We start from the raw sequence: 19,128 nt of genomic DNA, 5'->3' as shown, positions 1-19,128 counted from the left end.
CTTAGGCACAGTCACTGCACTTTCCAAATAAATAATTTCAATGATGGTATGGGAAGAATGCCAGTGTGTCAGCACCTCTAAAATCGGGTTATGTTACTCCACAGTCTGCATCTCCTCTTCTTATACCAGTGGAGTATGTTATGGTCAAATAATGATGCTATCACCTTACAACCTTTTCACTGCGTTTGATCTCAAGATCATATTGTCCACGCCAACATCTCTCTGACTGGTGAAGTGTTTTCTTCGTTGCAACCAAATATACTGTTATTCTTCATGAGTGGAACTGAACAGAGCCTTTGCATTGGTCCCAGTACTTTCAAGTAATGAAAAAGTATGCATCAGTTGTACAAATAAAGATCCATTTGCTTTAGAGCCAGACACATTTACCTAATCTTTAACAATGAATATGCAGGTGAGAAGGACAACTGCTTTGTTCAATAATTTTGATTCCTCACCTCTCATTAGAATTACATGAGTTGCATTTGAATGTGTTGTGTACCCACTTCAGGCTTCTTGTGAGAAACGTTGCATGAAGGTAGAGTATAACAACACACATTGTCTGTGTCCCTAAGATGAGTAATTAGAGGTATCAGTCGGCTTTCCTGGTGACGCAAGACGTCTTTGTGTTAATATAGTGTCTGGTGCCATCAAGATTCCATGAACTTTTGAAGGCCAATAATCTGAATGAAAGTAAAAAATGAATTCCATTCATTGTCAATGATATAATGCTATAAACATAACTGCCAACTGCTATCAGTAATGATCCACCCGGGAAAAGTATAGTTTTGTAGACCCATGACATCTTAATCACCTCAAAGACCGTCTCTATTTCCTAGTTATAAAAGTCAGTCTCTATTGTCTCCTTTGCCTAGTTATAACAGAAAGATTCACAATACCTGTCGATATAATATGTAGTAGGTTTGAATTGACTACTCTACATCCTCAAACAGACATTCATTACTTTAATTTACCCATGTGATTTACAGCTACTTAATGCCTCATGTGCCTCCCTAGACGTCAATTTGGATATGTTGCCAAAGATTCAGACCATTAACAAACAGAAAAGTTTGCAACATAGGTAATATAGAAACCCTGTGGAGTGCAGCAGTGGGGTGAGATGATTATTTCCGATGAAAAATAAAGTAAGGTAAAACTTTTGGCTCAAATATTTTGGGTCAATAACAATATCAGAAAGACAGGTAAATAAAAAAGAAGAGTGAAGTTACTATCAAAATATATATAAACAAACCTAAAAACACATGTATGTATGCTAATATCTATGTACGTGTGTATATGTATATACATATCAGAAACATGTAGATAGATAGATAGATAGATAGATACATAGATAGATTCATAGATAGATACATAAAGGGAATATAAAAGGGCAGTACAAACATATATATAATTATATATCCAAGGATCGACTCAAGATGGGTATATGGGGTGTATCACTGCAAACATTATGCACAATTTGCTGTAAAAGGTGGCCTGTGTGGATGTACTTAGAAACAATTCCATTTTAAGAGTGAGCTATACATGTGATAGAAATAAACATGCATAAATACCATTAAAATAGTGTTTCCTTTTATCTATACAAAACATGAGCACTTTCAGAGACGTGACCTTGGTGCTTATTTGCAACATCAGTGAAAGGAAGAATGTACAATGTATTTGAATAGTTACATATTGAATACAAGCAAATAACCTGTCACCCTTTCTTTATTCTTCTGAATACATATAGTTCTAGAACGTTAATAACATTTGAATGCTGATTGTATTTATTGCTGTTCTCATATTTTACAGCACCTGCAGTTGATGATCCATATATGATTGTTCAAGATACTTTGAAGTCCATCACAACATCAACATCTGTGCCTACATCTTCTGTTCATACCTCTTCGGTAGCTCCCAGACGCCATGTAAAACTAGTCAAGAAACCTGTGTCCAAGTTGAAGAACCCCTTTACACAGGATGGCTCCAATAATAAGCCCAAGCTGCCTTTAAAGAAGGCAGCTCAGATAGAATCTAATTTCGAGGCACCTGAGGTCACAGAAGGAAACAATGTTCCTACCGAAACCTCAACTTCGATACCCACATCATCTGCTCCTCCACAAAGAAGAACTGTTCTCCCTGTTTTAAATAAGAGACCATCTCCATATGGTAGAACAACAAACAGACTACGACCTGCATCCTCTCCTCACCATGCAAGTAATGCCAAGCATGACTCTACCTCATCTGTATCTTCATCTCATACCCTCTCTTCCGCTTCATTCCCTAAGGAAACCAACAAGGAAACAAAAGACCAGATACTGGACCATGAACACAACCCCTCCTCTATCCCCATAAATAATGAGGCAACTAAAGATAATGGGAATGGTGCTGTAGATAATGACGAGGAAGAAAACTTACGCTCAAAACCACAACCCTCAATACACCGCCTGCCGACAAAAGCACCTTCAAAGACTCCGCGCATTTCTTTGGCATCAAATCAGGTATTTGGTGAATCAATTCACAGTTCTAAAAGTAGAAAGTCCTCTGAATTACAGATAGCCAAAAATCATGATGAGTCTGGCACCAAAGACACAATGGATAAATCAGACTACTCTCCCACTATTCAATCTCCTTTAAGTGCCCCTAGACGGAAATCTAATCCTTTTGTACACAGAAAGACACCATTTAAAACCCCTGTTTCCAAACACCGCCACCCAAGTCAGGATAGAAAGGATCACAGCTCCTCAACTTCCATCACATCTGCAGCATCTTCATCTCAAACTAGGGCAAATGATAACATTGATGATACAGATGAACGCAATGGTAGAGAGGAAACGCTGAGCACTGCAAACCCAAGACGAGCTGTTCCTGTAACTATATCCTCTGGAACTTTAAGTCAATCAGGAAAATTAAAACAAAATCCTAACCGCATTTATGTTCCAAAGATTTATACGCCTAAGCCACCACATTCTGAAACATCCTCTGTTTTTGTTAAAAATGAAGACCGCATTTCTAAATTTGACACAAGACATGAAAATTCTGATTCCCTGACTTCTACCAATCATTCTCCATCTTCTTCAAGGGTGCCTTTGCCTGGGCGTTCTCATTTGTCAACCCAGAACAATGTTCAGAGCAAGGTAGGCAGCACTCCAAAGCCAAACATTCTACTTGCTACAGTTCCATCGAAACTGCACTCTGACATTAGACCAACAGCACTTACAACATCAAACAAGGAAAATAATAATCAAGAAAAAAATGCAGTTGTTAATGCCTTTAGTGCCAAACAGCACTCGGTGCCATCGTTTGCTGGGAAGTCTGCATCTGAACTGCTGGATTATTACAGAAGAAGGAGTACCCTAGTAGGCCAAAGCCCTGGCCGTAAAACAATGCTCACACCCAAAGGCGATGCTCTCACATCTTCCTCAGAGAAGCATAAACAATCAATTTTGCCACCCTCAAGGGCACCTATATCAGATGCTGGGAATTATGACATCCTAAAAACAGGGGTTCAGAGTAGCAAATTCAGAACTACAAGTGATCCCAACCCAAATCTCAAAACAACACCAGCCCGGTCACTTTCAACAACACCATTTCCAACAATTGCACACAAGAATCCTCCTTTACCGAGTTCCAGTCCTAAAAAGGTCATTGGTCGACTGGATCATGGTGCCAGAAAGTCAAAAGGTGCACTCACTAAAACAGAAAAGCACTTTCCATTGACTCCCCCACCTAAAAAGGTAAAATACCCCGTAAATATTCCATTATTATCTTCCAACTCTAATGCAGGCTCCAATTTAGCTAAGAATATGCCAACAGGTAAACACATCAGCGACAACCCTGATTTGGGGGCAACATTTTCTAATCATGTTCCAGCACAAACTACCACTGAAAGTCATATTGCGCCAGGCAGCATTGATTCAGAGAAACACAATGCAAAAGACAATCACCTCAATAAAATGAAAAGTTCTGGCTTGACAAAAGATACCTCATTTATACCTTCACCAACAACAACGACTTTAGCTAAAGCCGGTACAACTCCATCTGTTTTAAAACATCCATCATTTATTTCCCAGACAAGAAATACTGATCATAATTCAAAGAGAGTGCCTGTATTACCATCATTGGAAGAATCCCATTCACCTGTACTACCCATTAAACAAATTGGCTCCAAAGCAACACCTGGAAGTAAACGTAGGCCCATTTTATCTAAACAGTTATCAACTTCTTCACCTCTGCATGATGTACCTCAGGCAAACCATGACAAGCCAGAACCAAATTCTCCAAGTACCAACAGGAGGTTTAGTCAAGGTGCTGCAGACTTGTCCTTATCACTGAAAGTACCCTCTTCTCCCATTAGAAGGCCATCTTCATTTCATCCACGTTACCATTCTGGTTCTAGGGTTTCTCTTAATATGGGAGGGACTCAAAGATTAAGAAAGCCCCACAACTCTTCATCTTTAAGGACAGGATGGTCTGAACCTTCTGAACCTGTTAAACAAAATAGGAAGGCTCCTAATTTTGAAAAGGATAACACAAATTCTAAGGCATCTCTCCGCTTAAAGGAAACAGCTTATGTTGAAGTAGAAGATGAGGAAGAATTAAGCGCTCCTCCCATTTTAAATGAATCCTTACTTCCACAATCAGCTGTACCTTCCCCATCTCCTAATTCACTGAGCCGTAATTTGCCAACGAAAGGCAATAGTTCATGGAAACCAATTGCCTCTACAACCATTCTTCCAAAAAGTTCAGCCAGGACGGTATCACCATATATGCGGCGCTCAATGTCAAGACATTCTTCCCGTGAAGCCCCATCAAAGCCAATCTCTTCAACTTCAACAACCACGACAGTTCCTCACACTGCTTCTACAACCCGCTCCCTTTCGTCCATGCCACCTTCTACACGTCTTCGCATGCATGGTTCCAGGCTACGGTCTCCTCTTAATCGACAGTTTGCAAGAGATCATTTACGACAAGTCAATGGTAATATCTTAAATCTTTTGAATCTGTGGTTTTGCTCACGTTCATTTTTCTCACAAATTCACATCAATATTATTTGACGTGTTTATAGCACATATGTACACAGATACAAATGTGTCCACCACTGCCTTCATTAGTTGGTATTACAAATAGGGCAGGGATCCTGGTGATTTCACATTAAATGACTGGAAGGGGAGAGTGTGTAATAAGGCTGCGGCAAGAATAGGATGCATTGGGATCTACAGGGAAGCTGGACAAAAGCACGCAAAGGAAGTATTTGTACCTTACACCACACTGGTGGGCCCTTGTCTGGAGCATTGTCTTTGGTGCTTGATGTAAGTTTCCTCAGAATGATGAACCTAAAAACTGAGACAGTCTTAAGACAAAACGAAGCATTGTTAAAAGCCACAGGTTCTATGATGAAGGTATTTTATAAACCATATTTTATTGTATTAGAAGCATAAATAATAAAGTAAAATAAAAAGGCCAGTTGGGAGATGCAGTACATTCAATTTAGCATAACCTATAGATACTACATCTGAGACAACATCAAATTGGTTCGATCTTCACACATAATGAATGCCATAATACTTCCACCAAATCATTCAGTGCTTAAGGAGACAGCCTCTGGCCTTATAGATAGGTTTCTCTAATTTAGCACACCTGTCCATTGCTCTTAGCTAAGTGAATGGGGAGGGGTCTGTTGCAGACTTACAATATCTGGCAATATCTCTTTTTGCTGCCACAGTACCTATGCCCACGAGCGTACGCTTACTATGATTGTCTCCAAGGTCCTCCTGTATTCCTAGGTGGTGATAGGCGGCAGTAACTCAATTGGTCTTCCCCGTATTTTCAACACAGTATTTATATTTGAACATAAGACCACTTCCAAAATTTGAGGGCACAATAGGAGATTGGGAAGCCATTGATACTCAGAAATAGGATTATCAATAATAGTTACTGCATGAGTAGTAGAGAATGTATGGGTCAACTGGACGGCAGCAAGAGTTGAAGACAAAACAACAGAGTAATTAAAAAAAGATTGAAGCAGGCACTGGGGAGCAACACTGCTGAAAATGCTATGGTAAATCTAGAGATCATATAGGCATTTTGTGTTAACAGTGGGTTTGGAAATGTCGGGTTGTTCTATTTTCACAAAATTTAGTTCTCAATTTCTCTGTTAGTTAGCCTTGAACCTTTCTAATTCATCACTTTGCTTCACTTTAATATAAAAGAGAATATCGTTATTTCCACTGCGGTGTAAAAATTGATGTTTTGTACACTGCGTGGTAGCGTACAATACTGGAATATCAAATTGTGAAGAAACATCAATTATTGCCATTAGCTTATAATGTTGAAAACACAGAAAATAATGCCCAGCCACATCTCCTGACTGGCTATGGGGAAGACGGTCAATAAATTGCTGCTTCACAGCTGTCACTATCGGGGTTCACCAAAACTCTTAACTTTCTTCCACTTGGAATGAGACAGACAGGCCAACATATAGACAGGGAGGAGTCAACAGAAACGAGGGACCTGACATGCCATTCATTCTTGCAGGTAATAATGGGAGACCGAATCTGACAACAAAACTGAGTACGAATGGTCAACCCTTACCCAATACCAATGGAAAACCAGTTGGACAGAAGATAATCAATGGACCTCATGGAACAAAGTGGGTAGGGAATTTATATTCACATATATAATAAATTGTAATGCAAAGCAGTACCTCTCAAACAGCTTGCCAAAAAATACTGATTAATATTGCTCAGATTTTCTAAAAACTGCTTTTTCGTGTCATGACAAACAATCGCTTGCATATTCCTTCTTTGTGGGCATGGAAATTGACGGAGTAGCATTTAATGAAGGCCGTTATGCAAGATGTGTCAGGCGCAATCCCAGACCTGTTGCACCCCAAGCAAATAGGCTTGTAAAGTGGAATTACATCAGTTGTACCCAGGGAGAGTGTGTGGAGGTGGCAGATAACTAATGGTACAAACACACAGAGCAGTGTGATTTGGTCCTGCCCGGTGAGGTATTTGGGATAGGGCACGAAAGATTTTCCCCTACCATACCCCATCCTTAGGGAGAGTAATACCCTGTATCAGAGGGGTGCCTTCTAATGCCCTGTCAAAGGTCAGCAATGAAATAACAAATATTTACTCATTCGAGTAAAATACCAGGGCACACACACGTTTCTGTAATGGAGGGGCCAGAAACTCATTCTGATTTGATACAAAATGAAGCAAAGTCCTCAGGAAGGGTGAGCCCAATCATCTAACCCTTTTCAAATGAAGTATGCTATTGGCTTATTTTGTTCATCCATCATAAATACGGAATGTCTGTGAACTTTTCTGTTTCTCACATCCCTACCAAAGGAAACATTATGTAATTTGTTGTGGGCTAAAATACAAGCCCCTTCTATTGTGACAATGCCCTAACAAGCATTTAGCAATCTTCTGTACCTAAGACCTTTTTGTCGGGCATCACATGTGCATTCATATCAGGGCTGCGTATGACAGGTTAAAAAAGAGGTTTATTGCATTAAATGACCTCATTCACTACAATGCACAACTCAGTCACATTCACTATAAAAACATATATCAAATTTCCTAGGCTCAGAATGAATTGAATACAGGAATAAGGTTCATTGTCCAGAGGAAATAATTCTGTCGTTTTAGGATATACCGTAATATGTTTGGGTTCAACTGTGTCTACGGGGTTTATTTGGAGTTTGGTGGCAAATATCAATCCTCAGATTTTTGGGGAAAGTTACAAATCCTGTGGGGAATCCACCACTAAAATTCTTTCAAACGTTAAAATTGAGTTACTTCTTCCAATGGATGCTCCTCCTGATTTAACACTTCCTCCCGTAATCAGAGAATTTTTAATGAATATCCAACTATTAATTGGGACCCTTAACCATTGATGTTAGCGTTATTTATCGTTCTATGGCATCTAAAGTTCACCGGAGTTGCTAATAATGTCTCTCAAGATGGCACCACTGTTTGTGCTGCTATGTATTGTCCTTTGCCTCTTTAGTTTTTCTCTCCTGGCACCCCAAGAACTTGCATCTAGATGGAGGACAAAAATGGGGAACAACTATCTCTACAGGTCTGAAGAAAGATTGTGTTTTCTCAGTCCATAGGGCAATGTGACACATATCACACATGGCCTCCAAAGCGTGATATTTCAGCTCAAACCTTTTGAGTTTCTCTGAGAAGAGGCTGAAACGTAGCCTAGCAGTAAGGTTAGAGAATGAAGAGGACCACAATAAGGGCGGACCAATAAGTATGTGAGTGTGCAGTAACAGAAATTCCATATAATTGGTCATTATCCACTGATTTGGACCTACACATAGTTTAAATCCTTAGATATTACCTGAAAAACATGTACATTTCAGAGAAAAATACCAGCACCCAAATGTTGCAACTAACCACCCTCGTTAAATCTTCAAGTCAGGAGAGATACCACCTATATAGGCAAGTGACAAACAGCTGATGTTGCTACGGCTCGTGCTGTTAATGACTGCAGGTTTAATAGGATGTGCATGCAGTTGTGGCTGGTGCAGGTAAATGCGGTGAGGCGGGGCAGTGGAGCATGAAGTAGACAGACAACGGAATAGGTTCTATTTATTTATTTAATTTTATCTATTCCGTCGTCTGTCGACTTCCCCATCCCACCCCGCCCTGCCCTACCATGCTTCCCTGCACCAGCCGCCGCTGTGTGCAAGTACACTGACATGCCCAGAAACTGATAATCTGCCCTTTCATAATGGTAGCACAACCTCCTGTTATTGCGTTTTAATTTTTGCACTGGTTAGTTGCGAACTTTAAAGCCCGAGACAGTGCCACACCTCCACCCTTTCCAAGGCCCCACGACCCAACTCTCAATGAGTTGCTGAGTCGAAACATTTGTGTTTCCAAAGTATTTGACATAATATAGTTCGTAGATAGGGCCACTGAAATTGTGTGGAAGGAAAAGGCAAACTACGCAGCATTATGCAGCACATTCTGTAGGACTATTTTTTCGTTATTTTGACATTTCAATACATTTTAATACTGTGTGGCTAAATGTTTCGCCTCATCAGAATTAGTTAAGAACCTGAATCAGCAATCAGCAACTGAAAGGGGAACCGTTAACATTTTCATGGGATCCGCCAGTGTCCTGCCTCATGTGCGGCATTTCTTTTGCTGACCTTTCATCTGTATGAGTTAGAAATAATTGTTGTATTGGTTCAAATCAGCACTTTATGCAGCAGATGGTGAATTATATGGCAAGTGAGGTAAATCACTTGATTAGGCAACACTACAATTGGTGACTCGCATAATTCCAGTATCCTGATCACAGAGAGCCATATATAAAATGTTTCTTGGTAGTCTTTAAAAATATGAATTAGTTAGGACATAATTTCGCTGACTAGGTTGAAGCTGGTTCATTTCTTGGTGATCAATGCCAGTCTCATACATGATTCATTAATTTTTCCTCATTGCAAATTTCTTTCGCTTTTAGATTGTAGATCTCAATCGAGGGTTAGTTTTGAACCATGAAGGGAGATACCTCCAAGATTCGCAAGGAAAACCCCTTAGGGTAAAGCTTGGAGGAGACGGCCGCACCATTGTTGGTAAGTAGGTATGCATTTGTTTACCCTTATTACTTTTCAATCCTTATCCAAAGAAGAGTTTTGCTGCCTAGCCAACTGCGTTATATTGATACAGGTGTATGCATTCCTGTTAAAACTGTATAAGAAATCTGTCTATTTGAATGGTACTTAGTTGACGCTGTGTCCTAGCGATTCACAGCTTCACTTGTGTAAAGATTACATCTCTGAACTAGGCTCCAAAGTCTACTCCATTCGACGGATCTATTTTCGATTAGTTGTCACAACCAAAACAACAAGCTGCTCTGCAAAATCAGAAAAGCACAACTGTCTAAGACATTTAGTCTAATGAAAAGAACGTGTTTCCATAAAGCACAGAGAAAAACGTATTTGACAAAACGTTTGTTGCTTCTTTCATCTCTTTCCTGTCACTTTGTTGTAGACAGGTGTGGTGCTTCTTCCCTTCACCCTTCAGATAGGCACTCAATGATAAGTGGTTGGATGGATGGATGAATGAATGAGCGGCCAGATACACAGATGAATGACAGTCGATAAGATGTCCAATTTTCTAGCCTTTTGACTTTGTATCTGTACATCTTAATCTTCGAGTGCTTTTAAGCGACCATGGAAATTTACTATGGGGCACTACAGGTGAGTTATTCTTGATTTTGAGGGCCAGTACACTTGGGACCACCTCACCCAGCATAGGACATGAGTTGGTGGTGGGCTCCATTTTAAATTACTTGGAGTAGGAAATTATTTTGCATGGATGTGATTAACTATAGATCTTGTATATATCTATAGTATAGTATAGATCGAGTCATACTATATGAAGGAAATCATCTCGGTTTTAGAAGTGAAAGCAATATCTTCTACCTTCTCCCTGTCATCCAGTGTATGCATTTGCAATTTTAAACGTGTTTTCTGCCACTTTGCATTCTTATCTCAGAGCATGAGACCTTTAATATTAGAAATTTGAAATTACCAAACAATTAGAATTCTACTTATTTTCCCATCTGTAAAAATTGATCAGATCAAGTAGACATGTTTAACAAATTTGATTCTGTTTGAATGTGTTATTTGGATGGATACTACCAACACTAGAGGAAAACAACACATTGTTGGAGGGCATGAATACATCAAGCACATAGTTGATGGTTGGTTATTGAAGAAAGTGAACATGGTGAGAGAGTGTGGAGCAGAGGAAGGAGTAGATTGAGTCTGCAGTGGGGGGGGGAAGGAAAAATAGATCGATGCTAAGGGCTAAGGAGACATTGGCTATTGAGCATACTGGAGGAATAGGAAGGGGGAAGAAGTACATTGGGCTCACAAGGAGAGGGAGGAAGAGTTGTGTAGGCGGAAATCGGCAATTGCCGATCCAGTGGTAGAGGGAGAGAATAGGCACACAAATATTTACCAGTGCGTGGTGCATTTGTGACACAACAACACTCAGGACCTCAATAATAAAGGTGTTTAAGGACACACTACAGGACAATGAATATCCACACAAAAGCTTGAAATCACATGGACACCCCAGATGATCTGGTACACACAAATGGTTTTTGTCTAAGTCTATAATTATTCGTCAGTAAACGAGTCGGGGGGGCCGTGTCCTTGTAGTCAAATATTCTTAAACAATGCTATGGTGTCTTGGGCATATTGGTTGAATCTTATGTTCCGTTAGATAATGCTGTAGAGAATTCTAGGTAATGGAATGTGATGATCTAGGTTGTGAAATGTGGGGCCGTTGGACCTGCTCTCCTGGGCCCTTTATACCTGTGACCATTGGCTCCTGATCTGGATCTCATAAATATCAGTAAACATTTGGACAATTTAAAGTCTAATTTCAAGATACTGTGACTATGTTAGGGCCCAGGGATCATTTAAAACAGTAACACAAAAAGATGATGGACGGAATGTTGAACATTGTCAAACATTCACCCCCGGTCACACGAAACCGGTCCTAGGATGCTTGATTCCTGTCCAGGGAAGACATGGCCTGTCAGTTTGGTCTGGACTGTTCCCATGAGGCACAGGGTCAAGACTGATTTGCATATGGCTATGTCTGAACTGGGGTGGCGTGGTGAGCAAAATAATGATGGATTAAACCCAGATCTGTGACTGAGGGTGTATGTTTGACAATGTTCAAAATTCCGTCCATCATCTTTTTGTGTTGCATCATTTAAAACAGTGCCTGCAGTACTGGGATATCTGGTTTCAGCTTTGGACATATCCCACTGATTAATTGTTGGAATCTGCGTGCTATTCAGCTCCTCCTGGGGTATTTCATATGTTATTGTCGTTTGGAATTGGTGGAGCTTGATCAAGGCATACAAGTGCATACAAGGCGATCAGTGCAACTAGTAGGGCGTTAAGCCATGAAGCGCGAGCAAGGAGGAGGCTCAACCAGCAGTGCATAAAGTGAAGGCACCTGCGAGCAAAGAGCTGCATGAGCTGTGAGAAAATAACGAGGCTCACAAGCGCTCCAAGAATCTTATTAGAATTCAGGTCATTTAGGAATGTCTATCACAAAATGTTGAATCAAGCATGATTCATGGTGGCTTAGTGTGGATCAGGAGGTGGAGATTTTGGTGAGGGAACATATACAATGTCTCTACAGTGACAAACCTTTAGAGAGTTGCAGTTGATTTTTTACTCCTCTTTCATGTTATATGAAACTGCATGAAGCATTTTATCAGGTTGATAGATCATTTGTCTAGGTGAGTGGAAGTGAGAGGTGTTTCTGAATCCAACACTAGAACAGCCATTCATTTACAAGAAGTTTTCAGCAAGTAATGTGCTTCCTGAAGAAACTTTCACCGACAATGGTGTACAATTCACCTCATCTACCATGATGGAGTTTTTAAGTAAAGTAGGTGTAAAGCATTTACGCACACCTTTATATCTTCCCCAACTGAACAAAAAGGTTGAGAGATTCAAACTTCTATTAAGGCTAAGGTTTATTGCGAGGCTGCCATCAGACAATTAATACGGGCTTACAGGACTACTCCACATTCTCTTTCTGATGTATTACCCTTTGTACTCACGAGGGGCAGAAATGCTCTGTATTCAATCCATTTTGAAAATAAAGGCACTTGATCAAGTGTGCAATGTGGATGATGCCTCTTGCAAGGGCAAGTGTACTAGTGACAAATTTAATCATGAGAGGTGTGACAAGATGCTCAAGCACAAAACGAATGTCAATTTTGTGCGGGTGAATATATTCATATTAAAGACCCTCTGTTGTTGCAAAAGGTAAGGTAAAAATTCAGGGAGCCCATTTGCATATTGACATCAGAGGTCAGCCTGTGAAAATTGGTAATGGACAATAGTGGAATATGTCTCATTTAGCCAAGGTTGACACAACTGATTAGGACAAACAGTTTGAGTGTGATTAAAGCAAGCATGTGTTGTGACTAGTTAAGTCTCTAACAGGTAGATGCATCAATCAAATGGTGCGAATCGCAAAATTCGGCCGTTTGCGCCCGCAAAAAATGGCATTTGAGATGCATCAAGGGTTCATGCACTCGCAATTTAAGAATTCGCAAATAATTGCAAGTTCTCAAATTGCGATTGCATTTAAGGAATCGCAATTTGCGATTCCTTAAATGCAATGCATGAACCATCCCAAGATTGCGAATTCGCAATCTGGGGCCGCTATTTACCTCGAAGTCTAACTACGTGGTAAATAGCAAAAACTTAGAAATATGCACTTTAGTGCATTTTTCTAAGTTGTATGTTACACACACGTGTCCTTGGGACATGTGTGTGCGCAACACCAGTGAACATTACCATTTCAGGGGTGCAACAGGGTGTCCTTTGGACACCCTGGCACCCTTGAAATTGCTTCCTTATTTGCGATTCGCTAATAGCTAATCGCAAATAAGGAATGACTCCCCATTCATTCCTATGGGCCTTTAGGCCCATAGGAATGAATGGGAAAGCCATTCCTTATTTGCGATTAGCAATTATCAAATCGCAAATAAGGAATCAGTCGAAATCGCAAAAAATATTGCGATTCCTACATGCATCCCGTTTTGCGAGTCTTTAATAGCGAATCCTTAAAATTCGCTATTAAGGACCCGCAAAACATGACTTTGATGAATCTGGGGGTTAGTTATTTTCTTTAATGTATTGGAGGTATATTAAATACCATGTATATAATTATATATATTTTTATTTTATTTTATTTGTAAGTGATGTATGTTGTATATTTATGTTATGTATTATTGTTTTCTTTTTTGTGACGGGGGAAGATATGTGATGTCTGGAGCTTATTGGTTGAACACTGTGTTCTATTAGCTAATGCTGTAGAGAATGTAGTGAGGTAGGTTATAGTATGTGATGATGCAGGTTGTGGAATTTGGGGCAGTTGGAACTGATTTCCTTTGCCCTGTATACCTGTGACCATTTGCTCCTAATCTAGATCTAATAAATATAAGTCAAACTATTCTACTGGCTGGACCTCGTGCTCCTGCAATGTGGGTGACTCCAAAGTTGAACTCAAGTAGCTTTGTTGCCAGTCTAGCCAACCTAGCCATTGTTTTCTTTATTTTATTGGCAGACAAAATATCCACCAATGGTTTGTGGTTTGTTCTTATTCAAAACGGCCTTCCCCACAGATAAAAAAGTTTCTATACCCCACACATAAGCTAACATCTGTTTCTCTATCACAGAATATCTCAGTTCTACTTCTTTCATTCTCCTGGAGGCAAATCCTACAGTAACCTCCTTACCTCCAGCTATCTGTGACAAACTGTCCCCATTCCATAAGAACTGGCATCAACCGCTATGTATGTCTCTCAACCAGGAGCATCCCGTGCAGGTAAAAGAGGTGGGGCGGTTGGGCCATGTGGGGAATTTCGACAGATGACCAGGAGGGAAAATTAAATAAATAATGAATTTCCCCTCGTCGTCGTCTGTCGAAATCCCAGGGCCCACCACCCCACAGCTCTTACCTGCACGGGCCACTCCTGCCTTCAACTTAAGCCTGAGATGCTGGGGCTGCCACTATAAACTATTCTACTGGCTGGGCATCGTGTCTTCACATGTGTCATGCCAAAAACACCTAAATATTAACTGTTTCTCCTGTATTGGCCATATCAGCTAAGTACGCCAGCATGTTAACCTCTTACCTTTACCCTACTTCACACCTAGGCTGCTAAGGGAAGTGTTTAGAAATCTTGGTGGGTCCAGAGCAGCAGGGGTTGTATTCCTAGCCCTGAGCTGCAATGATTCTGTTCCGTGCACCAACACTGGATTAGAAAACCAGTTGGACTGCAGCCCTATCAGCCTTCTGGACACTCCTGTGCAGGCAGTGGTTTCTTGTTAATATCAGTTCCATTAGGTGAGTTCAGGGGCACAGTGCTAATCCCCAAAATCTTTTTTTATGAATAACACACTCAAAGAGCACACTAAGAAACAGGTATAGGTAATTTAAAATGCTTAATATTAAATCCTTATTCTAGTGCATAAAAATGAACTGTAACCACACACACTTAAAAAAAATAACAGTAGTTAGGCATGTAACGGTCAGTTAGAACAGGAATATGTCTAACATTGTAAGCAAGTTTCTTACATCCTAACACCCTGAAGCTATTTCTCAGCATTATTCTAAATCTTAATTAAAGCATTAAACAGTAAACCTGCCCATTGAGTTGTAGAGTTTTATTAGGATGGATCGTGTATCATAGCTTTGAATAGCTGGCTTCAGCTTTTCTTTTTCAGAGTTCTGCAGAGGAATCAATATATGTGCTTTTGGTGTTTAACATTCTGCATTGTTTCTGGAATCAATTCTCCAACTGAGAGTAGCTGGCTCTGAAATCTGGCATGACCTCTTGTGAAGATTCGAGCCCTAAGACCTCTCCTAATAAGTGGACAAATCCTTAGGTTTATACACTGTTTGACCACTGATTTTACCTTAAGCTTTCAAAATAAAATAGTGTTTGGAAGACACTAAGAATACTGCAAGACCATACATGGCATAACATATGTCAGCTTTGTCCACGTGTTGACTTTAAGCCTTTGTCTTTCTAAGCAATTAAAGTTACACTGTAAGGGCCCTTATTGTAAGGACCGTGCCCAACAATATAAACAAAAAACATGTCAGCCCACAGAGTGATTGGCCCTGATGACATCAGCATTTTTGCAAGTGTTCTAGGAACTTCACACTTTTTATTAGAAATACAGAAAAGCTAATAACAGGCAATCCATTTGCATATATGAAAACGGAATAATCAAACGACTACTGTCATGGTGTTCACGACAAAAGGACTGGTATTACTGATTTTTAGGGTAAAAAATGAGTCCTGGTGAAAGTTGTGGACAATTAGGGACTGAAACTCATGCAGCTAAAATATGGCAATAAGCAGGATGCCTAGGTAAATAAAACTTTGCTGCATCCACTTTACCATCCAAAATAAAGGGATACAGTGGTAGCTTTAAGGTATTTTTTAAACAGCTTTAGATCTCCCTACAACCAAACAGTATCAAAGTGCTCACTCCACTGAGGCCGAGCCCAACCTTATATTTAGTGGAACAGAATGAGACCCAATGATGAAGCATACTGCTAATAGATCTAGTGAGTGTCCTTTACAGAACTGTTGAATACCTGATGGTTATAATCTTGAACATCTCGCCATTTCTAAAGTGTATAGGTTTGGGATACCTTAATATTATATGATTGAGTTGGGATGTGGTATGCACAGACCATTTCTCTCCTCACTATTCATCATTTGTTGAAGTGCAATCTACATCCCCGACTCCTTGTCAGCTGTAGGCTTGATGACATCTCACTACCCGATTGTCAGGATTACCTCAAAACATGCTTTTTCACTCCTTTTCTCCATGGAAAGAAGGCAAACTTCATCTGAATCTGGACTTGCATATGACTTGTCTCAGCCAAATATGAGCTGTGGATATGCCCTCAATTTAGTTTTGGAGCATCATGCTACTTCATGGTGACATTGGTGACATCCCTACAACACCAGTGTCGAGTTTGGCTACTGGATCATTACATAAAGGGTAATGGGGATGACGCTGCAGAGGATACATGCTGTGGCCTTACACAATGGATCTCTACCATTTTTAGTATGTTCCCATTTTTTTCTTTCACTAACTTTTGTAATGTATTCAGCGTTTTGTTTTGCTACAGATTATTTTAGCTGTTTGAAAAAGTTCTTACCATTAAAACACACAAATACACATCGAGTGGTGTTTGGGTCAGTCCCATTCAGCAATGCATGTTCTAAACATCTTTCTCACTTTGTACATGGTCAGAGGAGCATTGTGCAATTAAATGTTTTAGCCTCGTGATTGGAAACAGAATCTGTCTCCAGCACTGCAAATGGAAATTGGACAGCTATCAAACAGGGTGGTACTTAAAATGATTTTCTCAAAATATTTAAGAAAGGGTGGTTTGAGAGTCCACAGTGCCTATACTTTTTGCATGGCTGATTCACATTTTTGAAATACTTTATTTGTGAGGATAAATCACAATCGAAGGAAGGAAGTTTCACCACTTTGTGATACAACCCCAGTGCATCATGGGTATTCAGATGAACCCTGTCAGGGACCCTGGGTCCTATCTTAAAAGAGTGTATTACCTGCTTCTTATTGAAACGAAACAAAGGTCTGGTACTTAAGCTATTGTGTAGCTTCGAAATATGGAACATTGGTAAAAGACCCTGCAGACAGTTGTTTGTAGTTTGAATGCAGGTCCATTGACTGTCACTTTAACCCCTTCGTTGCTATGCCCCCCCCGTGCTAAACCTTTTTTATGGCTATTTGGGGTAGTTTGCACTTAGGCCCCTGTAACTTTTTGACCTCATAAGGTATCCATGTCAAATTTGCATCCTTTTCTTCCAACATCTTGGGGATTTTAAAGGTACCCAGGGTTTGTTGATTCCCCTGGTTTTGCAAGGGGGGGGGGGGTCAAATGAGTTTTTGATCCTGGGCTTGGCGACCATCTAGGCAAACCTACCAAACCCACACATTTCTAAAAAACTAGAGACCCAGGGGAGTCCAGGGAGGTATGGCTTGTGTGGATACCCCAACGTTTCTCTACCCAGAATCCCCTGCAAACCCCAAATTTTGATGAAAAAATCAAATTGTTCTCAAATTTCTGTGTGGGAAAGTTGTAGGATCACTGGGCTGGCACAAATTCCTACCACCCAGCGTTCCCCCAGGTCTCCCGATAAAAAATGGTACCTCACTCTTCTGGGTGGGTCAAGTACCCTCGACAGGCAAGGGCTCAAAATGTATTGCGGAGACATCAAAATTACCTATCACAAAAAGATCTGCTTTTGTAAGCGTGGTCACCTGAGTTTTTGGTCCCGGGCTTGGCGGCCATCTAGGGAAACTTACCAAACCCACACATTTCTATAAACTAGAGGCCAAGAGATATGGCTTGCGTGGATCCCCCAACTTTTCCCTACTCAGAATCCCACGTAAACCTCAAATTATGCTGAAAAAACAAGTTTTTCTCAAATTTCTGCATGGGAAAGTTGTGGTATTATTTGGCTGACACAAATTTCCTACCACCTAGCATTCCCCAGGTCCCCCAATAAAAATCGGACCTTACTTGTGTGGGTGGGTCAAGTACCCGAGACAGGCAAGGGCCCAAAACGTATTGTGGAGACTTGAAATGACCTATCGTAAAACAACATGGTTTTGCAGAGCCCGGACCTGGGTTTTTTGCCCCGGGTTCACAGCCATCTAGGGAATCCCACCAAACCCACACACTTCTGAAAACTAGACACCCTGGGGAGTCCAGTGAGGTATGACATGCGTAGATACCCCAATGTTTCCCTAGCCAGAATACCCTGAAACCTCAAATTTAACTGAACAAATATTTTCTATATATTCTTGAGTGGGATCACTGTGCCGGCACACATGTCCTATCACGCAGAGTTCCCCTTGTTCTCCTGAGTAAAATGATACCTCACTTGTGTGGGTGGGCCAAAGGCCTGTGACTGGGAAGAGCCAAAAACAGGGATTAAAGGTATAGCACTGCGAATTCTAAGCGCTATATTTTAAACAAATACATTTTTTGCGGATTCTGCATTGGACAGCATTGGACAGCCACACAAGTGAGCTATCATTTTACACAGTAGACCAAGGGGAACGCTATGTAGTAGGACATTTGTGCTGCCACATTGATCCCACTCAAAAACATGTGGAAAAAGTGATTTTTTCAGCTAAATTTGAGGTTTGCAGGGGATTTGGGGTAGGGATTTTAGTTTTCAGAAATGTGTGGGTTTGGTAGGTTTCCAATATGGCCTTGAGCCCCGGGCCAAAAAACCAGGCCCCCCCACCATGCAAAACCAGGTAGTTTTATGATAGGTAATTTTGAAGACTCCACAGTATGATTTGGCCCATTTCCTGTTGCAGCCACTAGGCCTACCCACACAAGCAAGGTACCATTTTTATCAGGAGACATTGGGGAATGTGGGGCGGGTGGAATTTTGTGGATCCACGCAGATTCCAAAACTTTCCATCACAGAAATATGAGGAAAATTTGTTTTTTGTTGTTGCAAAGATTGGGGTTTGCAAGGGAT

The 19,128-nt window shown here is 40.6% G+C and overlaps 1 protein-coding gene across 1 annotated transcript in view; it reads left to right on the top strand.

Moving 5' to 3' along the window:
• Positions 1 to 19,128, top strand: part of FNDC1 (fibronectin type III domain containing 1) — a 1,317,427-nt gene that overhangs the window by 616,894 nt on the left and 681,405 nt on the right. Inside the window, exons 8-10 of the mRNA XM_078649203.1 lie at positions 1,807 to 4,974; positions 6,532 to 6,650; positions 9,484 to 9,595. Coding sequence (XP_078505329.1) covers positions 1,807 to 4,974; positions 6,532 to 6,650; positions 9,484 to 9,595 — 3,399 coding nt within the window. The remainder of the gene's footprint in view (positions 1 to 1,806; positions 4,975 to 6,531; positions 6,651 to 9,483; positions 9,596 to 19,128) is intronic.

The sequence above is a fragment of the Lissotriton helveticus genome, chromosome 6, assembly GCF_964261635.1.
Source record: "Lissotriton helveticus chromosome 6, aLisHel1.1, whole genome shotgun sequence".
NCBI lineage: Eukaryota > Metazoa > Chordata > Amphibia > Caudata > Salamandridae > Lissotriton > Lissotriton helveticus.
The sequence above is the reverse complement of the archived record's forward strand: the minus strand, read 5'-3'. Positions and strand labels throughout refer to the sequence as shown.